Source organism: Microplitis demolitor, chromosome 7 (assembly GCF_026212275.2).
Source record: "Microplitis demolitor isolate Queensland-Clemson2020A chromosome 7, iyMicDemo2.1a, whole genome shotgun sequence".
NCBI classification, from domain to species: Eukaryota; Metazoa; Arthropoda; class Insecta; order Hymenoptera; family Braconidae; genus Microplitis; species Microplitis demolitor.
In genome coordinates this window covers 1,937,193-1,952,858 of record NC_068551.1, presented here as the reverse complement: position 1 = coordinate 1,952,858, position 15,666 = coordinate 1,937,193, and the positions used below count along the sequence as shown (strand labels likewise).

The 15,666-nt window shown below is 31.7% G+C and overlaps 3 protein-coding genes across 3 annotated transcripts; 2 read left to right on the top strand and 1 right to left on the bottom strand.

Moving 5' to 3' along the window:
* The first annotated feature begins 54 nt into the window (after window positions 1-54).
* On the top strand, window positions 55-1,848 carry LOC103571005 (uncharacterized). Its single transcript, XM_008548952.3, has 4 exons — window positions 55-293; window positions 526-650; window positions 723-833; window positions 1,112-1,848. The coding sequence occupies exons 1-4, from the start codon at window positions 151-153 to the stop codon at window positions 1,222-1,224; spliced, it is 492 nt and encodes a 163-aa protein (XP_008547174.1). The 5' UTR covers window positions 55-150; the 3' UTR covers window positions 1,225-1,848.
* Window positions 1,580-15,562, bottom strand: LOC103571004 (mitoguardin). Its single transcript, XM_008548951.3, has 9 exons — window positions 15,267-15,562; window positions 15,008-15,152; window positions 14,795-14,938; window positions 4,160-4,347; window positions 3,712-3,852; window positions 3,493-3,605; window positions 3,187-3,355; window positions 2,877-3,110; window positions 1,580-2,789 (listed from the first exon to the last, which is right to left on the bottom strand). The coding sequence occupies exons 1-9, from the start codon at window positions 15,360-15,362 to the stop codon at window positions 2,472-2,474; spliced, it is 1,548 nt and encodes a 515-aa protein (XP_008547173.1). The 5' UTR covers window positions 15,363-15,562; the 3' UTR covers window positions 1,580-2,471.
* On the top strand, window positions 4,939-12,146 carry LOC103571002 (protein unzipped). Its single transcript, XM_008548950.3, has 5 exons — window positions 4,939-5,672; window positions 9,839-10,040; window positions 10,134-10,525; window positions 10,687-11,021; window positions 11,170-12,146. Exons 2-5 carry the CDS (start codon window positions 9,842-9,844, stop codon window positions 11,723-11,725), a joined length of 1,482 nt encoding a protein of 493 aa, XP_008547172.1. The 5' UTR covers window positions 4,939-5,672; window positions 9,839-9,841; the 3' UTR covers window positions 11,726-12,146.
* Window positions 15,563-15,666: the final 104 nt, after the last annotated feature.

Genomic DNA, 15,666 nt, shown 5'->3' with positions numbered 1-15,666 from the left:
AGATCTAGGACTCTGATAATTGTCTTGGAAATTTACCTTTAAAATTATCGCGCACGTTTTCTGGTTATTTACAAATGGCGGCCATCATACCGGTGCCCGGCTCAAGTTATTGCTACTGGATTTGAATTCTAAAATATAAATTAATTAACAATGAATCCAGCGCCATTAAAAAATCGAGCATTGACACCCAAAATTTTGTGGTATCAAGACGACGGCTCCATTGTCTTCAGAATAATGTTAATTGACATTGAAAAGTTTTATCTAGATGTTGATTTGGAACACATGAAATTCAGGTAAATCAACAAGTGGTTTATTTTAAATATTAAATTGCAACAGACATCTAGATTTTTAATTTTAATTTTTGCAAACAAATTAAAAGTACGAAAATTTGAAGTCAACTGGGAAAAATTTATTTTAAAAATTGAATTTTTTTATTTGAAAATAAAATAATAGTCTGATATTTTTACTAGAGTACGAGAGAATGTTTGATCATTTTAAATAATTGAATTTAATTATTTATTGCAGTACGATTCATAATGACAAAAATTATTACTTGTGTCTGTATTTCTTTGGAGCTGTGGTACCTGAAAAAACTTCGGTGACTAATTTGGGACGGGAATTTCAGATTAGAATACCAAAGGCTTTTAAATGTTTGTATTTTTTATTGTATTCATTAATTCTTATTTATTCATTTAATTAATTGTTTTAATTATTTATTACAGTTCTCAAATGGCCGAGATTAGAACTGAGTAAATACAGAAACCCGCAGATAACTATTGATAAAGAAAAATTTGAAGAAACTGAATGGATGATTAGAACGATAAACCGTCCACGTAAGATATTTTTATTTATTTTATCATATTTGTAAGGTAAAAGGCCTAGTACCCGATCAGAGAACTAGTATCCATGTAGGGAACTAGGTCTTTGATCGGGTACTGAGTCTCTTACCTCAGTAGTCTTTTATGAACACTAGATAAAACAAAATTTGTTTACTATGGAGACTAAAATTTAAAAACTGAAGTGTAAATTACATAAGCTTTTCAAAAGTACATAGTCAAGTTTATTTGTGTTAAACTAATTAAATATTTAGTAATTTTATTTATATTTTTAGCGTGGGACGATTTTGAAGAATACAAGCGACAGAATAATATTACAAATATTAAACCAGGAGATGATAGTGATGATGAATCAGATGATGACAGAGATTATGTTCTTAGTGATTAATTCACTAGAAAGTAAAGCGAGTAGATTTGAACTTTGAAGTGGTTCAAATTTAAATTGTATCACGGACAATTATAAAACAAACAATTGAAAATTTTAAGCGGTAAACAGCGCAAGTGCAATTTTCATTTAATTAAGTTCATTGTTTTGCGTACTAATTAGTGCTGTGCTCACTATTGACAAATAGAAGTTATTAAGCTCATTAAATTTTTATATTACACCATTCTAAATTATAATTGTTGAGAGCGCTCTACTTTCATTGGAAATTTTTCACTGGGCCGCTCACATCAAATCATATTTACATTTTTCAATTAATTTTTTCTATAAACAAATTTCCATATTCACAAAAAAATGTCAATCAACTCACTTTACTTTCCAGGTTAATTATTTCAAAGGAAAGTTGAAAAAAAATATTAAAAAATTATGTTGTTATAAATGACAATTTATTTATAATTTATTTAAATGTATTATTTATAAATAAAGCAGGGGTCTGCGAATAGTTCGAACTTACGAATCATCGAATCAAACAATTCGAATTATCCGTAAATTTTTGTACGATTTAAAATTCTAATAATTCAAATTTTAGTCAGAGGTAAATAGAACTCAGACACAAATCTACGAAAAAATTATTTTTGGTTACTTTAAAAATTAATCTCTCCATTAAATAAAAATTGAATATTTGAAAGCTGATCAGAAATTTCTCAATTCGAATCGAGTAATTTTAAAAGTTACAAATAATTCAAAAATTTTCGAATTATTCAATCCGAACATGATTCGCACACCCTTAGAACAAAGCTAATTAATTAAATGTATAAAAAAAAAATATAATTTATTTATAAAAAAAAAAATACAGTAACTAGGTATTCATTTTGTACACCTCGTGTTATATTTATATAAAAACAAAAAAATGTTTCCTAAACTGTACATGAATATATACAAAATTCTAAATTGTATGCTAGTGCGTATGCGTAATACCGAAGGTAAATGCTTAATTATTATTAAACAAATAATTACAACTATAAAATAATGTCGTACATGATAAAAAGTGACGGACGAGTGAAATAAATATAAGTTTGTTCAAAAATTTACAGCTGCATAATTAAATATTAATTAATTGGGCTATAAATCTTATGATACTAAATGGCAGTACCGAGTTATTAATATCATTAAATTATAAATCCTACTAGTAGAATTTTTCATAGCTACACTATTTATAAATGTGTAATAATAATAACAATATTATTAAATCATCAACAACCTTCAAGTGCTAGTCTTTGATTAATATTCTCCACTCGTATTCGCATCTCGCGCCATATATCTTCCGCGAGCTCGTCGATATTTGTATAACGTACTTTAAAAAAATTAAAAATATCTACGAGAAACTCGACGACTTGATCTCGAAAGTATTGACATGTCGAGCGGAGTGAACCTTCTGGCCCAAGGAAACCCCACACCAGCACCGGAGACACTTGTTCAGATATAAAATAGAAATGTGTTAGGAATCCTTTATTGTACTTCAACATCTGTCGCTTACTGGCCAGTATTGACCACACCGCTGTACCAACTGCCTGTAAAAATAATTTTTTCCCATAAATAAATTTATTACCCAATAAAAACTTATCAATAATGTACAGAGTACACGAAATATCGCTTACAGTCTTTCTAAAACTCGCAGAAATCCATCGGTTTTGTAATATTGCTTTTATTGAAGACGGCGGCTTATCGACTTCATCAAAAGAGTCCAGTAAAATAAAATCAATTACTATGTCATAGAAATTAATGCATTTAACTCCACGGGCGCTCAGTTCTTCTTGCATTATTTTGTGGTTACTCGAGTCTCCCAAAAACTCCAGCATGTTCTCGTAGTGAACGAGATATTCTTCAGGATCCTGCAGTGAATATTTATTTATTTTTAGTCGACGGGAGGAATTATAGCCAGCAATAAAAAGCCTTAACAATACGAACCCTATCAGCGTAGACAATCAAGTCACTGATGACCTGGCGACCAATGTCTGCGATCCAGGTCGCGGCTCCAGGCAAAGTAAAGAGTCTGGAGTAGGCCTGACGTAAACAGTGAACCTTAGCAACGTACTCAACATCAGAGCCGCACTTGACTAATTCTGTATGAAGCCGCCTGTTTAGTATTATTATTATTATTATTGTTAAATTTTATGCATATTATATAGTGTGTATTGTAATGAAGGATGGAAAATCAGTGATGAGATTGAAGGACACTCAGATGTGACCCACTTACATAGAAGATAAATTTACCTGCACTGAATGCCTTTGTCCTCGTGCTCCTTCAGCGCGGCATGATACAATTTTTGTTGCTCCAAGTGTGGGAAAAATTCAAAAAACTCTTCGAATTCTCTCAAGTCTGCCACCTAAAATAAACAACGCAATTATGCAATTAAACTCCATCTGTTTGAATCCACGGTCCAATAAATTAAAAATTAACTTGTTTATTAGTTTGTTTTTCAACATATTTACCCCATCTTTTGCAGACGCAAACGACTCGGGAGATGATGCAGCTTCCGCTTTATCTTTTTCCCGACCGTATGAACGTGCCGTTGACGCGCGCCGGTTACTCGCTTCACTTCCTTCATCTTCGTTGCAGAAAAGTACCGAGTGCTAAACAAATACATACATACTTATACATTTATTCGTAGATATATATCTATATATATCAAGTACATTGAAATAGAAGGATGGTGTCATGTTTTATTTTATGTAAACATTCAAACCCAATTGAATTGATTTGTCCCTGACACAATGTGCCAATGGAATTATAGTGACAAAAAGCTATTACGACTCATCAAATAACGGGGACAATATCATAAAATATTAAAACGTCTATAAAATATTTTCGCCATTTACTATTTTCCTTATTTTATTTTTCTATTAGATTATTTATGTAAGACGTCAAAGCAATTCGAACCTGATCAATGAATAGCAGCTCAGCAGTGCTCTGCATTTGATAGCCAAGATCAAGCAATTCCTGGACATCGTGTGTAAATGCCGCGTCGGCTTTTGAAGGCAATGCAAGCGCATTATTTCCAAGGGTGCAACTGAATGCCGTGAGAGCGTCCTCCCAACAATAAAGCGCCTTCTCCAGTGCCTCCAATCCTGTGGAAAATAAATAAAAATAAAAACCTCAGTCATAACACAATACATCTCAATACAATTGTTGTTTAAATAGTTTAGCCAAGGCTTAACACAAATTCCTTTACAAGCCATCTGGTCAGACTCGGGTTCGTAAAAATTATTAACTAAAAAAATAGCAGCGCAAATTTATTTATAAAATAAATAAATCATTTTTCAGATTGAGACCAAGAGATCTAAAGTACTATCAGTACCGGCATTAATTGAAGATAAGTATAACATACTCTGAATCTTAACTTGGAGCCGGCGTCAATAACACGCATGTGACGTAATTCCTTTAAAAATTCGCATTGGCGGATGTGTCATCGAATGGGGCACGGAGGGGTCGATATTGAATAGACTAGTCTACATGGACACATACATATATTTGTCTATATATATATATAAATATATATAGAATAAATTACACATATATAAGTAATGTAATATAAGGGAAGGAGCGCAGACTCGACCCCTCTTAAAACATCCCCTCGCGCGCTCGCGCCAAGCGAAACGCGCGCATCGGTGCGTTCAATCCAACAAACACCAGTTTTACGTCCATTCCTCTTGTGTGTTGTATATATTTCTTTAGTTTTGCATATAATACGTATTTACACTTTCTCTCTTTCATGGCTGTCCGCTGTAAAAAATAAAAAAGTAAATAGAGGACTCAGAGACCGGGTTTTAGGCCCAGCTCTTTCGTCACTCGGGTCTTGGTCTACGTCTTGGATTGTGTCATTGAGAAGACGCAGAACAGTACGGAGTATTATTACATATTATTTATGTATATATAGACATATATGTATGAATATATAACAACGTTACAGCTTACAGAGGATCATTGAGAGCTTTGAGTGAGAAAAGACGATACCGGTCGGCTAGATGACAATGATAAAGACGAAGAGGGAGAGTGGATGCTAGCTAGTGCAGAGTAGGGATTTGAGCTTGGTTCCAACTGAAGAAAGGGAAAGATAACGGTCACCGACGAATAGAACCGGCAGGAGTACACACCGAGAACTCTCTTCTCGCGTCAGTCGCGTTTGTTCGGCTTATTCGCGCGCACACATTTAATACCGACTACTTGTTCTGCGTTTTTAAATTTTTATTTTATTATCAATTAAACAATAAACTCAGTGCCCGCGCACGGCTGCTTTATCAAACTTGTTACCGGCAAATGTGCATGTGTGTCGTGGATTTAATTGGAGATTTTAATGCGGAAACTTTGTGGCTCGCTGATTAATTATTTAATTGAATAACAAACAATAAAAAGTATTCATTGCAAGTGGAAATATTTTGGATAAAAATAAGTTGTAAGTACCTTGAAAAAAAAATATATATATATATATGATAAAAGTTGTATGAATTTTTTATGCTGGTTTACAGAATATTAAACAAAAGTAAAAGGTGAATTTACGAATGTTTATTGTACGTGACATGGAATAATTTTAAAGGAATTATTGTAATTTTTATTATAGTTAAATAATAAGGAGCAGTAAAGTGAGAATGGAAGAATATAAATCGCTGGGATCTTTATTCTTACTTTGTTACTTAAACTATTATACATATTCAGTATATATATGATGTATATATATGTGAAACTATAGTAGTAAATTTATGAGGAAGGAGTAAGCAAAGTTATGGTTGGGGAATTTCAGAGACCAGTGACTAAGTCAAGTCAATTGAATGGAATTAAGGGTGGAAAGAAAGGCGAAAAGAAAAAATATTTATGGTGCTAATAAATGCCTTTGAAGAAGTGACTCAAGACGAACGTCATCACTTTACTTATTTTATTTAATTAATTTACTTTTTCTGCTCATTATTATAATCGTAATTATTTTCAGCAGGACTATTCATGAGGAATGAGGCCGAGTGTAAATACAGGCTTTCAATTAAATCACTGTTACTGATTCTTGTGAAAACAAATTAAAACCAGTACTCGGTGTATACTTATAACACACATATATCAGTATCAATATAATCTATATTGAGTATAAATTAAAATAATAATATTGTATATGATACATTCTCAGGGTTTCGCTATAACTGAAACCCTAATTCAATAACATCTCACAATTCCGGTATTTATATTCATTCGTGTAGAACGACTGACACAGAATCTCAAATTCCAATTATATATCATGTATATTTACATATATATATATATATATATATATATATATATATATATATATATATATACCTATCCCGGCAATTTGAGCAGGACAAACTAAACGGACGAAGGAAAACAAGTGTTACGCAATCTCCTTGACGCCGGAATTTTTTTTCTAAGCAGGCCATAATAATAACAAAAATATGAGCAAAAAAAAATTTAAAGCACGTTAAACAAATTACGTCAACGTGCTGGTGAGCGCGCGCACCTGCGATTATTTTTTTAGTGAAAAACCAGCATAGGCTAAAGGCTAAGCTGGAGGGAAAACAGCAGGAGGTTTAAATTCTGGGGGTTTTGATTGCCAGGGACTGACCTTGAGGTACAAGGGACGTAGTGTGCGTCGAGGGGAAGTTGAGGTTGAGTTTCTAAGCCCCTAGGGACTTCCATGCCCCTCTCTTCAGCAACCTACCAACGTTTGCGGAAGGATCGATAGTAAAACATAGCAAGGATGCCGCTCGATTAACCGGATATCAAGAATTCTTAAAGTCACGTTCTATTCATCGCGGCCTTTCGTATCTTTATTATTTTTTCCCATCGACCCGCCTTTATTTTACTTCATTTTTTATTATCCTATTACTTTATCATTATTTTACTCGTGCACTAGAACTGCATTAGAAGTTAAATTGCATTACCGGGACATATATAGACTCCATATATAGATATATAGACCGCAACACATCACTTTACTTTGATATTATATATATTAGTTGAAAATTAAGCGGAAGTAAATTAGATGACGAGGGAAGAAGCTTGTAGAGTAGGACACACGGCCGAGGATAAATTGATTGAACCGATGGAGCCTAATGAGAGTCTGACACACAATTTTAAAACTAAAATGTCCTAGTATAGTATACATCGTGTGTTATAAACTCGATAAACTTTACCACAGGAATACAAGTATATATAGATCACTTGTAATGTAATTATTATCATTATTGTCATACATCTAATGGAGTCTCTGCTCGTGCAAGAGTGTAAGGTAACGCCTACATAGAGCATGCATCAGAATCGACCCCTGTACTAGACTTTATTATAAAATGCGTATAAAGTAATTCAGTATGACCCGCGTAAAAGTGCTCGTTAACTCATCACAGCTCAATGTCAATTACAGAGATAGGTCAAGCGTCAGGAACCTGCTGACGATTCTCATCTAAATCACGCAATAAACCAGCATTAATTAATTATTATTATTACCACCGCTGCCACCATAATTATTTATTAAAATTTTTCTACGCGGGCTTTGATGTCGGGCTTAATTATGTCAAGCGGTTGAGCAGTGACGTTTAATTAATTAACGAGGAAAAATAACGTCGTCATTTAAAATTGTGAAATTTTTTTTGGTCACTAATCTTTGAGTTTATTAACATAACAAAATATATTAAAGTTTTTATTTAATTTCTTGCTGTAGGCATCATTATTATCATTTATTAATTTATCTTTGGTTTGTTTATGAGCCAATGGATATTTTTAATACTTGACGTCTCCAAAACAATTTTTTTTTTTACTAAATTTAAATTACACAATCGCCTTTCACGGAGTATAACTGTCTTATTCACAAGTTTATTATAATTGCCAGTATTAATTTACGATTACCAACAAATGAGAGATAATACATACAATATATAATACACAATATATATAAATTGAGGGAGTGAGAGAGACAGACGAGCCATTACAGTTATAGATGGACGATAATGTGTATCTGAATGTTAAAGATAATCTGTCCAATTATAATTGTGATGATGGTGCAATAGCCCGTAAGTTAATTGATTGCTGATTGGAACAATGGGGGCTCAGATTGAAACGTCCGAGCAGAGAGTCAGAGATACAGACTACATATTTATATATATTAATGCATACATGTACGAGAGTAGACATGCAGACATTGAGATTGGGTAGACAAATGGAAGAGGAAACTGGCCTCTGTACCAATCATCAATGAATAGCAACAGTTGTCGTCATTCTAGTTGACTCAGTGTCGAAAAACAAGACGTCATACGCCGAACCAACGATCTATATACTTGTTATTCATATATATGCATGTACATTTGAATGTTGTTATCATGGCAACGTTAACTGCATGACAGGACCAGCAAATCGATATTCCTTTGGCACAATCCGCGTACTTGTTCGTTTATTGCACTTGTTTCATTTCCGTTTATTTTTTATTTGTTTCAATTTGGCTTTGGCTTCAGCTTTAGACTCAGCTTAAACTCTGGTTACTTTGTCAGTCAATATTCAATGCAGTCGAGGTGATTACCCTCCAGACTTTGCAATGCTAACCATTTTTTTATGTACCATTAGACTATAATGGTAATTCATGTTAATGCAGGTGCGATACAACCGCCATGAGCATTAGCGTGAAGATAAAAATATGCGCGAGTATAAACAATAATCTCTGGTTAGTTTGAATTTACTCGTGTATTTTTTACACTCGATTTTCTTGTATTGAATTAAATTTACTTATAAAAAGAAAGAGATAAGTAAAAAATAAAGACATTGATTATTATCTTTTCTTCTCGTATTTATTGCCCGCGGCGATGCCTCGCTGCTTGGATTTATTTTCCTCATACTTGTTTTTGTCTGGTAAGAGCCGGGCGCTATGATGCTGCGCTAACAGCACCACCGAGATCCTTTTTGCTTTGGAGCAGGTACGTAACCAGGATGTGGAACGGCGCCGAGTGGTCACGGGTCATCGGTCGATTAAACACGATTGCGTCAATTGTATAGTCTTGGAGGTTTCTGATACCAATACCAAGTGTGCTCACACTCGGTCAAGGTTTGCTAGCGTACCGCAACGTTTATAACTCAAGCATCGCCTCGGACTCTAAGTAACGAACTTAAGTATAACTATTCCTCTACTCGTACCACCCATAACTAAATTAATTTATTATTATCATCGGCGACTGGCCGGCCGTTAAAGGTACCGCGGAACTGGGCACCGTTACACTGCACCGTGTTCCGTGACTGTGAGAATAGTTTACGTTCAAATCAGTAAATCTTCTTCCGTTTCCGCTTCCGTTGGTTTTTAAATATTTTCGGTTGTACCCACACTGAGTTTCTGAGCAATCGGACTCGTGATATTTGTCTTCGTCTAGAGTTGCTGAAACTTGCTGCGTAAACCCAGGTCATGTTTCTTATGCTTATCAAGCTGACAATTAATTCGCAATCGTTGCAACATTTGCGGTCGTTGCGGCTCGAAAATTTAAAACTGGAAATTAATATTTAAATTAATTTAATAAAATTTAATATCTTATAATTAAATAAATAAATAATTGAGTTGTTTTTTTTTTTTGTTTGTTTCAGACGATGCCAAGCACTTGTAATCGGAGCGTCGTGCTCTTATTAATGCTGTCTGTCGTCACGTTTTCAAACGGTGACAACAGTGTCCACATATATTCTAAACTACAGCAATACGTAACATCCAGTACACTTAATTGGCTTCCGGTAAATCATTATGACCCATCAAAAGAGATTGTTATTGGTGGTTTTCAACGTGTACCAAACGGTATTTATATAATTTTAACGACTGTTTGATAATTAAGTAATTTTAATTATTTATAATAACTAGCGAGTAACAAGTAATTGTTTTTGCTAACAGTTGAAACAAATGGTCAAGATTCCATGACCAAAGAACGAGCATTGTATGTATGCCGAGTTTACCACGGTGGGATATGGGTAGCCGGTAGCCAGATTGAAGGACAAAATCGCTGCACCGTTACGTCATTAGGAAATTTTTACTCTTATGAGCGATATGAGTTACTCGAGAATGTCGAGAATTCAGCGCGTCTCAGTTGGCTCCCTTGGGACAAGTTTCGTAAAATTCCAGCGGGTGCTGTTGCCGCGGACACGATGTTTGTAGCCCGACACCCGGTTTCCGCTGGTGATGAGGAAGACGACGGAAAGAATGATGGTGTCTCGCCAAGTTACACCCACTACATTGGCACGCTTGATCCTAAGGATAAACTTGGGACAATCACCTACGTTAAAGCCGTCAGTTATACTACCAATTTGTTATTATACATTATATATATATTTTTTTTTATGTTCATTCATTCTTGGTCTCGTGATTCATCGCTCAACATAATGCAATATTTATGTTTCATTGTTCATAACTTTATTTATTTACTTTTTTTCTCTCATGTTATCAACAGAATGGAGAAACGGGTTCAAAAAGTGAAGGCGAGGTTCTCGTTGAAACAGAGCCTCTATACTACGATCTGAGGTCCGTTAAACTGAGTCATCGTCGTAAGCGTGTTATTAAAAATGAACCAATGATACTTGGCGAGGCAACAATAACCAATTCACGGGATGAACCAGCAAAGCTAGCAGAGGCGTTCGGATACTCGTACAAATATTTCAGTTACTGGGGACAGGGTCACGCAATGATCAAAGCACTAAATACCTCGGTCACACTTGTCAATGGTACAAAGCTAATGGACGTTGCGTGGGGAATGGAAGATAAATATAATCGTACTGATATATATACGTATGTACATCAAGTATACACAATATTAAATTACTACATTAATTATCATTAATTAATAATAATATATTGTATATATAATAACAAGATATAAATAGAGATGATGCTGAGTCATCGGGACATAAATTATAATGTTTATTATTTATTACAGCGTTGAGATTTATCTCGAACCAGGAACAGCAGTTAACGTAACACTCAAGGCTAATTATATGGATATGGAAGTTCCATACACTGGAGAACTTATTTCACATTACGAAGACGGACAGCAGAGATCGCGAGATATCAGCGGAATGCGTAGAGAAGAAACAATGCGTGATATAACACCAGAGTTTAGTCCCATATATTTTATAAGTAACTTTAGCATCGTTCCTACGACCTTGGCCCCTCCTACGACACGTGGAACCACCGGGACAACCACCAGCTTGAAATCGAGCAGCACATTTACCAGTTCTAGTACTGGTTACAGCAAAAGCGGGGCTACGTCAGATGAAACGACTCCTGATATGTCAATTAAGGAGGATGAAGAAGATGAAAATTTGATAATACCCCCGAGGAAAAGCGACCCGGGCATGCAGAATGACGACGGCGGACCTCTTTCACTGAAGAACAAGGAACCAGTCGCTGTTACGGGATTTTCAAATGTATTAAAGTCAAGTATTACGTTATTACTAACGTCCATGTTTGTTAGTTTGTACAGGATCACGTGAAGTGTATATATTTATATTTATATTTATATATAAATATGAATTTTTTGTTATTAGACAACTATTACAATTGATTTAGTTATTATAAGATTTAAGGTCGTAGAAAAAAAAAAAATTTCCGTTGGAAGAAAAAAAAATGAGTAAGAAAAACAAGGGAATGTAAAATTATTAATATTTAATTGTTATTCTCACAATTTATGTGTGATAACGCTTTTAAATACTCGAGAAAAAAAAAAGTTACCAAGTTACAATGAATAATTATTTAAATGGCGCGGTTATGATGTTTATTGTTTTTAGTTTTTTTATTTTTATTTCTTTTCTTTTGGAATTAACACCGAGACTTAAACGCGTTATTGACCACAATTTATATGCTTGCCTTTGACAAAAAAAAAAAAAAAAAAAAAAAAAAAATAAAAAAGAGAAAGCTTGTGAGTTTAAAACATTTGTGCGTGAAATAAAATGCACGTTTTAAATAACCAACGCCTTCATAACAATCTAGCATTTTAAGATAAAGAAACAAAATTAAAAAATTATATATATGTATATTTAAAATATATATATATATGTATCTAATACTATTATGATTATTATTAATAATTATTATATTATAAACTAGTCTTACTGAACTTCGAGTACAAGCAAATATAAGCCAAGAATATAAAGTATATATATATATTCTATATACTTATTAAAATATTGTTAACGGAACTCACACAAACGTTAAAGAGAAAAAAAAAGTCCACAGTCCAGTGATTAATAAAAAACTCAGTAGCTGATTCCTCATGTTAATTATAAATAATTAATAAGGGATATTAAATGTCTAAATATGTTTAAAAAGAACATTATTGAGAATATAAATAAAAGTAATTGCGATTATATTAACTATTATAATTATAATAATTCGTGTAAAAAAAATTCGTTCTTAAAAAGATCGACATGCAAAACTTTTAAGCTTGAGAGAGATTTGAACTTTCATGAGAACTTTTTTTGAACTTTTGTAATTTTTATAGTAAAAAAAAATTTACCTACGACTTTATATGAGAAAATTTTCAGAAAAAAAGAGAACGTTTGAGAACATACTTTTCAATATGTATTTTACTCCATTTTATCTTCATTTCGAAAAATTTAAAAAACTTCTCATTTGAAAGTTTTTCAAAATGACTGAAGTTAACAGACAATTAATAATTTTTTGATTTTTTTTTTTCAACAAATCAATTGCAAAAAATAAAAATATGCACATGTAGAAAATTTTAAAAACTATTAGTGCAATTTTTTTAAATATTTTAACGTTTTAAAAAAAAGTTCAAAAAATTATTAGACGTCGGCTAATTTCAGTATCAATTTTTTTTAAAGGGAGTAACATGTAAAAATACATTTTGAAAACGTTCTTTTTTACTTTAAATTCGCTAATACAAAGTCCAAAATAAACTTTTTTTTTTTTACTATCAAAACTACAAATATTCAAAAAAGTTTCACTGGAATTTCTAGTCTGTCTCAAGTTTAAAAGTTCCACAAGTCGAACATTTTCAGAATTTTTTTGGAACGAATTTTTTTTGTATGGGAAAAAGGCTTTTAAAATATTGTCCGCAGTATTTTAATTATTTCTGCGTATGATTATAAATATAAATTATTGTATATTCAGAGAAAATAATTGACTAGACGGTTAAATCGTAATGATATTTAATAATTAAATGATGGACATAAGTAAAGAGAGAAGTAGATGCGTAGATAAATTTATATATGCAGCTACATTAATATATTTTTGAGACCGGGATACAATTGATGATTAGGATGATGATGACGATGTTTGTAATATTTTTAAGTAAATGAGTAGCGAGTAAGGATCGTGCAGATAATAAGGGCTTATTACTTTGTAGCGTTCCTAATTATTGTAGTTATTATTATTATTATTCGTTGCTTTACTTTAGTTAGTAATTTAATTACTCAATACAATTATTGATGTTTTTGTTATTAATTATTATTAATTATTTAATGGATAAAAATATTTTTCTTCAATTTTAGTATTTTGGTTACTAAATTCTTATAGATTTATATTTATATATATTTGATAAATTATTATTATATTAGAAGTTACCTCGCACAAAATAATATTAATTAATTGCTGTCTATTTTTATTTATTATATATTATTATGATATAAATATTTTAAAACATATTAATTTATAATTTATATTAAATAAAATTTCCATATCATTTAGCCCAATTGCAAGCAATAATTGGTACTTAGTATACGTATTTTTGCATTCATTATTTAATTGATTAATTAAATTATTGATTGATTGATTAATTGTAATTATATTAGCAATAAATTTATTGCGATTTAGATCAATTATTAAATTTGTTCTTGAATTAGATCAGAACACTATTTGGGCTTCGAAAAGATAAACTTATTCATATTTAATAATTATGTTATTTAAAAAAACAAAATAAAGCTTTTCTGTGCTACCAAATTTATTTAATTACTATCCTCTCTTACTCTAAAAGATTACTACTTCCCCGGGTAAATTTGAATTTGAATTTAATAATCGACTTTTTAAATTTTTGTAGATAATCATTAAATTGTTTTTTATGGCATCAATTATCAATAAGTAGGATGTAAAAAAATTTATCAGTGTTGTGAAATTTTTAAAAGAAAATTCTGGATAATCTAATATTTCACAACTGATTTGATAAGAGAATATTTTTAATTATTTATCTTTTAGTAATGAGTTTTAATATCATTTTACAGAAAAAAAAAAAATTTCATGCACTAAGAAATTTGTTTTGTTCTCTCCAAATAATTTTTTCTTACCACAAGAAATGCTTTTTCTCTGTGTAGATTTTATTCATAGATAGAGAAGAGGTTTAAAATAAATTAATTTTCAAAAAACGCAATGACAATTTTTAAAATGTTTTCAGAGATACTTTGATCCCTCTATTAAAATTAAAATTAAAATTTTAATTTATACTTTTCTATTAATTAAAATAAAGTATTAAATGTCCAAAAATGGAGCAGTGGCCCCAAATGCTACTTCTACATTGAATAAAATATAAAAAAAAATAATAAACTCACCAAGGACACCGTATTGCTGTGGTGTTAATTTAACATCACCTTCCGGACCTCCAGGAATCGAAGAAACAAGAGATGCTCGATCGCTTATATGACTTCTCGTACTGACTTCACTTCTTTTAGCCCATGATACTTGAGAAACAGCATCTAAACGTTGTAATATAGTAGATTAATATTTATTGCGCATAAAGTATCATATTACACATAAATAATCACCGAAATTAGATCCTTTGGTGTTGATATATCGTTGACGAATAGTCTGCCGGCGTGTATGAGGGTAAGGTGGTCGTCGCCGCCGTTTCAAATATTTTGCCAGGCTTCCTAGCAGTAACGTTCCACCCGTTAAGCATATTATTAATATCTGAAAAATTTTATAGCATCAGTTAATTATTCTACAATTTTTTTTATTTAATTAATATGTCAACAAATATATATATATATATCAAGTTTAACCTACTGACACATTGATATTTACCTTTTGAGAGCGCGATAAATTAATTTTTGGCAAAGAAACTGCTGTACAACGGGTGTAAATTTTTCCAAAGATGTGCTGTACATCAAATGTATACATTGTCACTTATTTATTTTCCTTATAATTACGTTTTTTAAATCTACCACTCAATTAATTATATACTACAACTATTCATTTGTGACATAACCAATTTGATTGTGTTCCGCGCACTAATTTTTTTTTTATTTTTATTTGCAGTGATTTTCACTAGTAACTTTTTTTTATCACCAGTTTTATTGTCATGTTGGAATCTTGTCACCCAAACAATCACCACAAATTTAAATTTTGATAAATAATTAATTATTATCAATAGTTTATTAATTTTTTAATTATTTTTTACTCAAACTACAATATCAGAAATTTG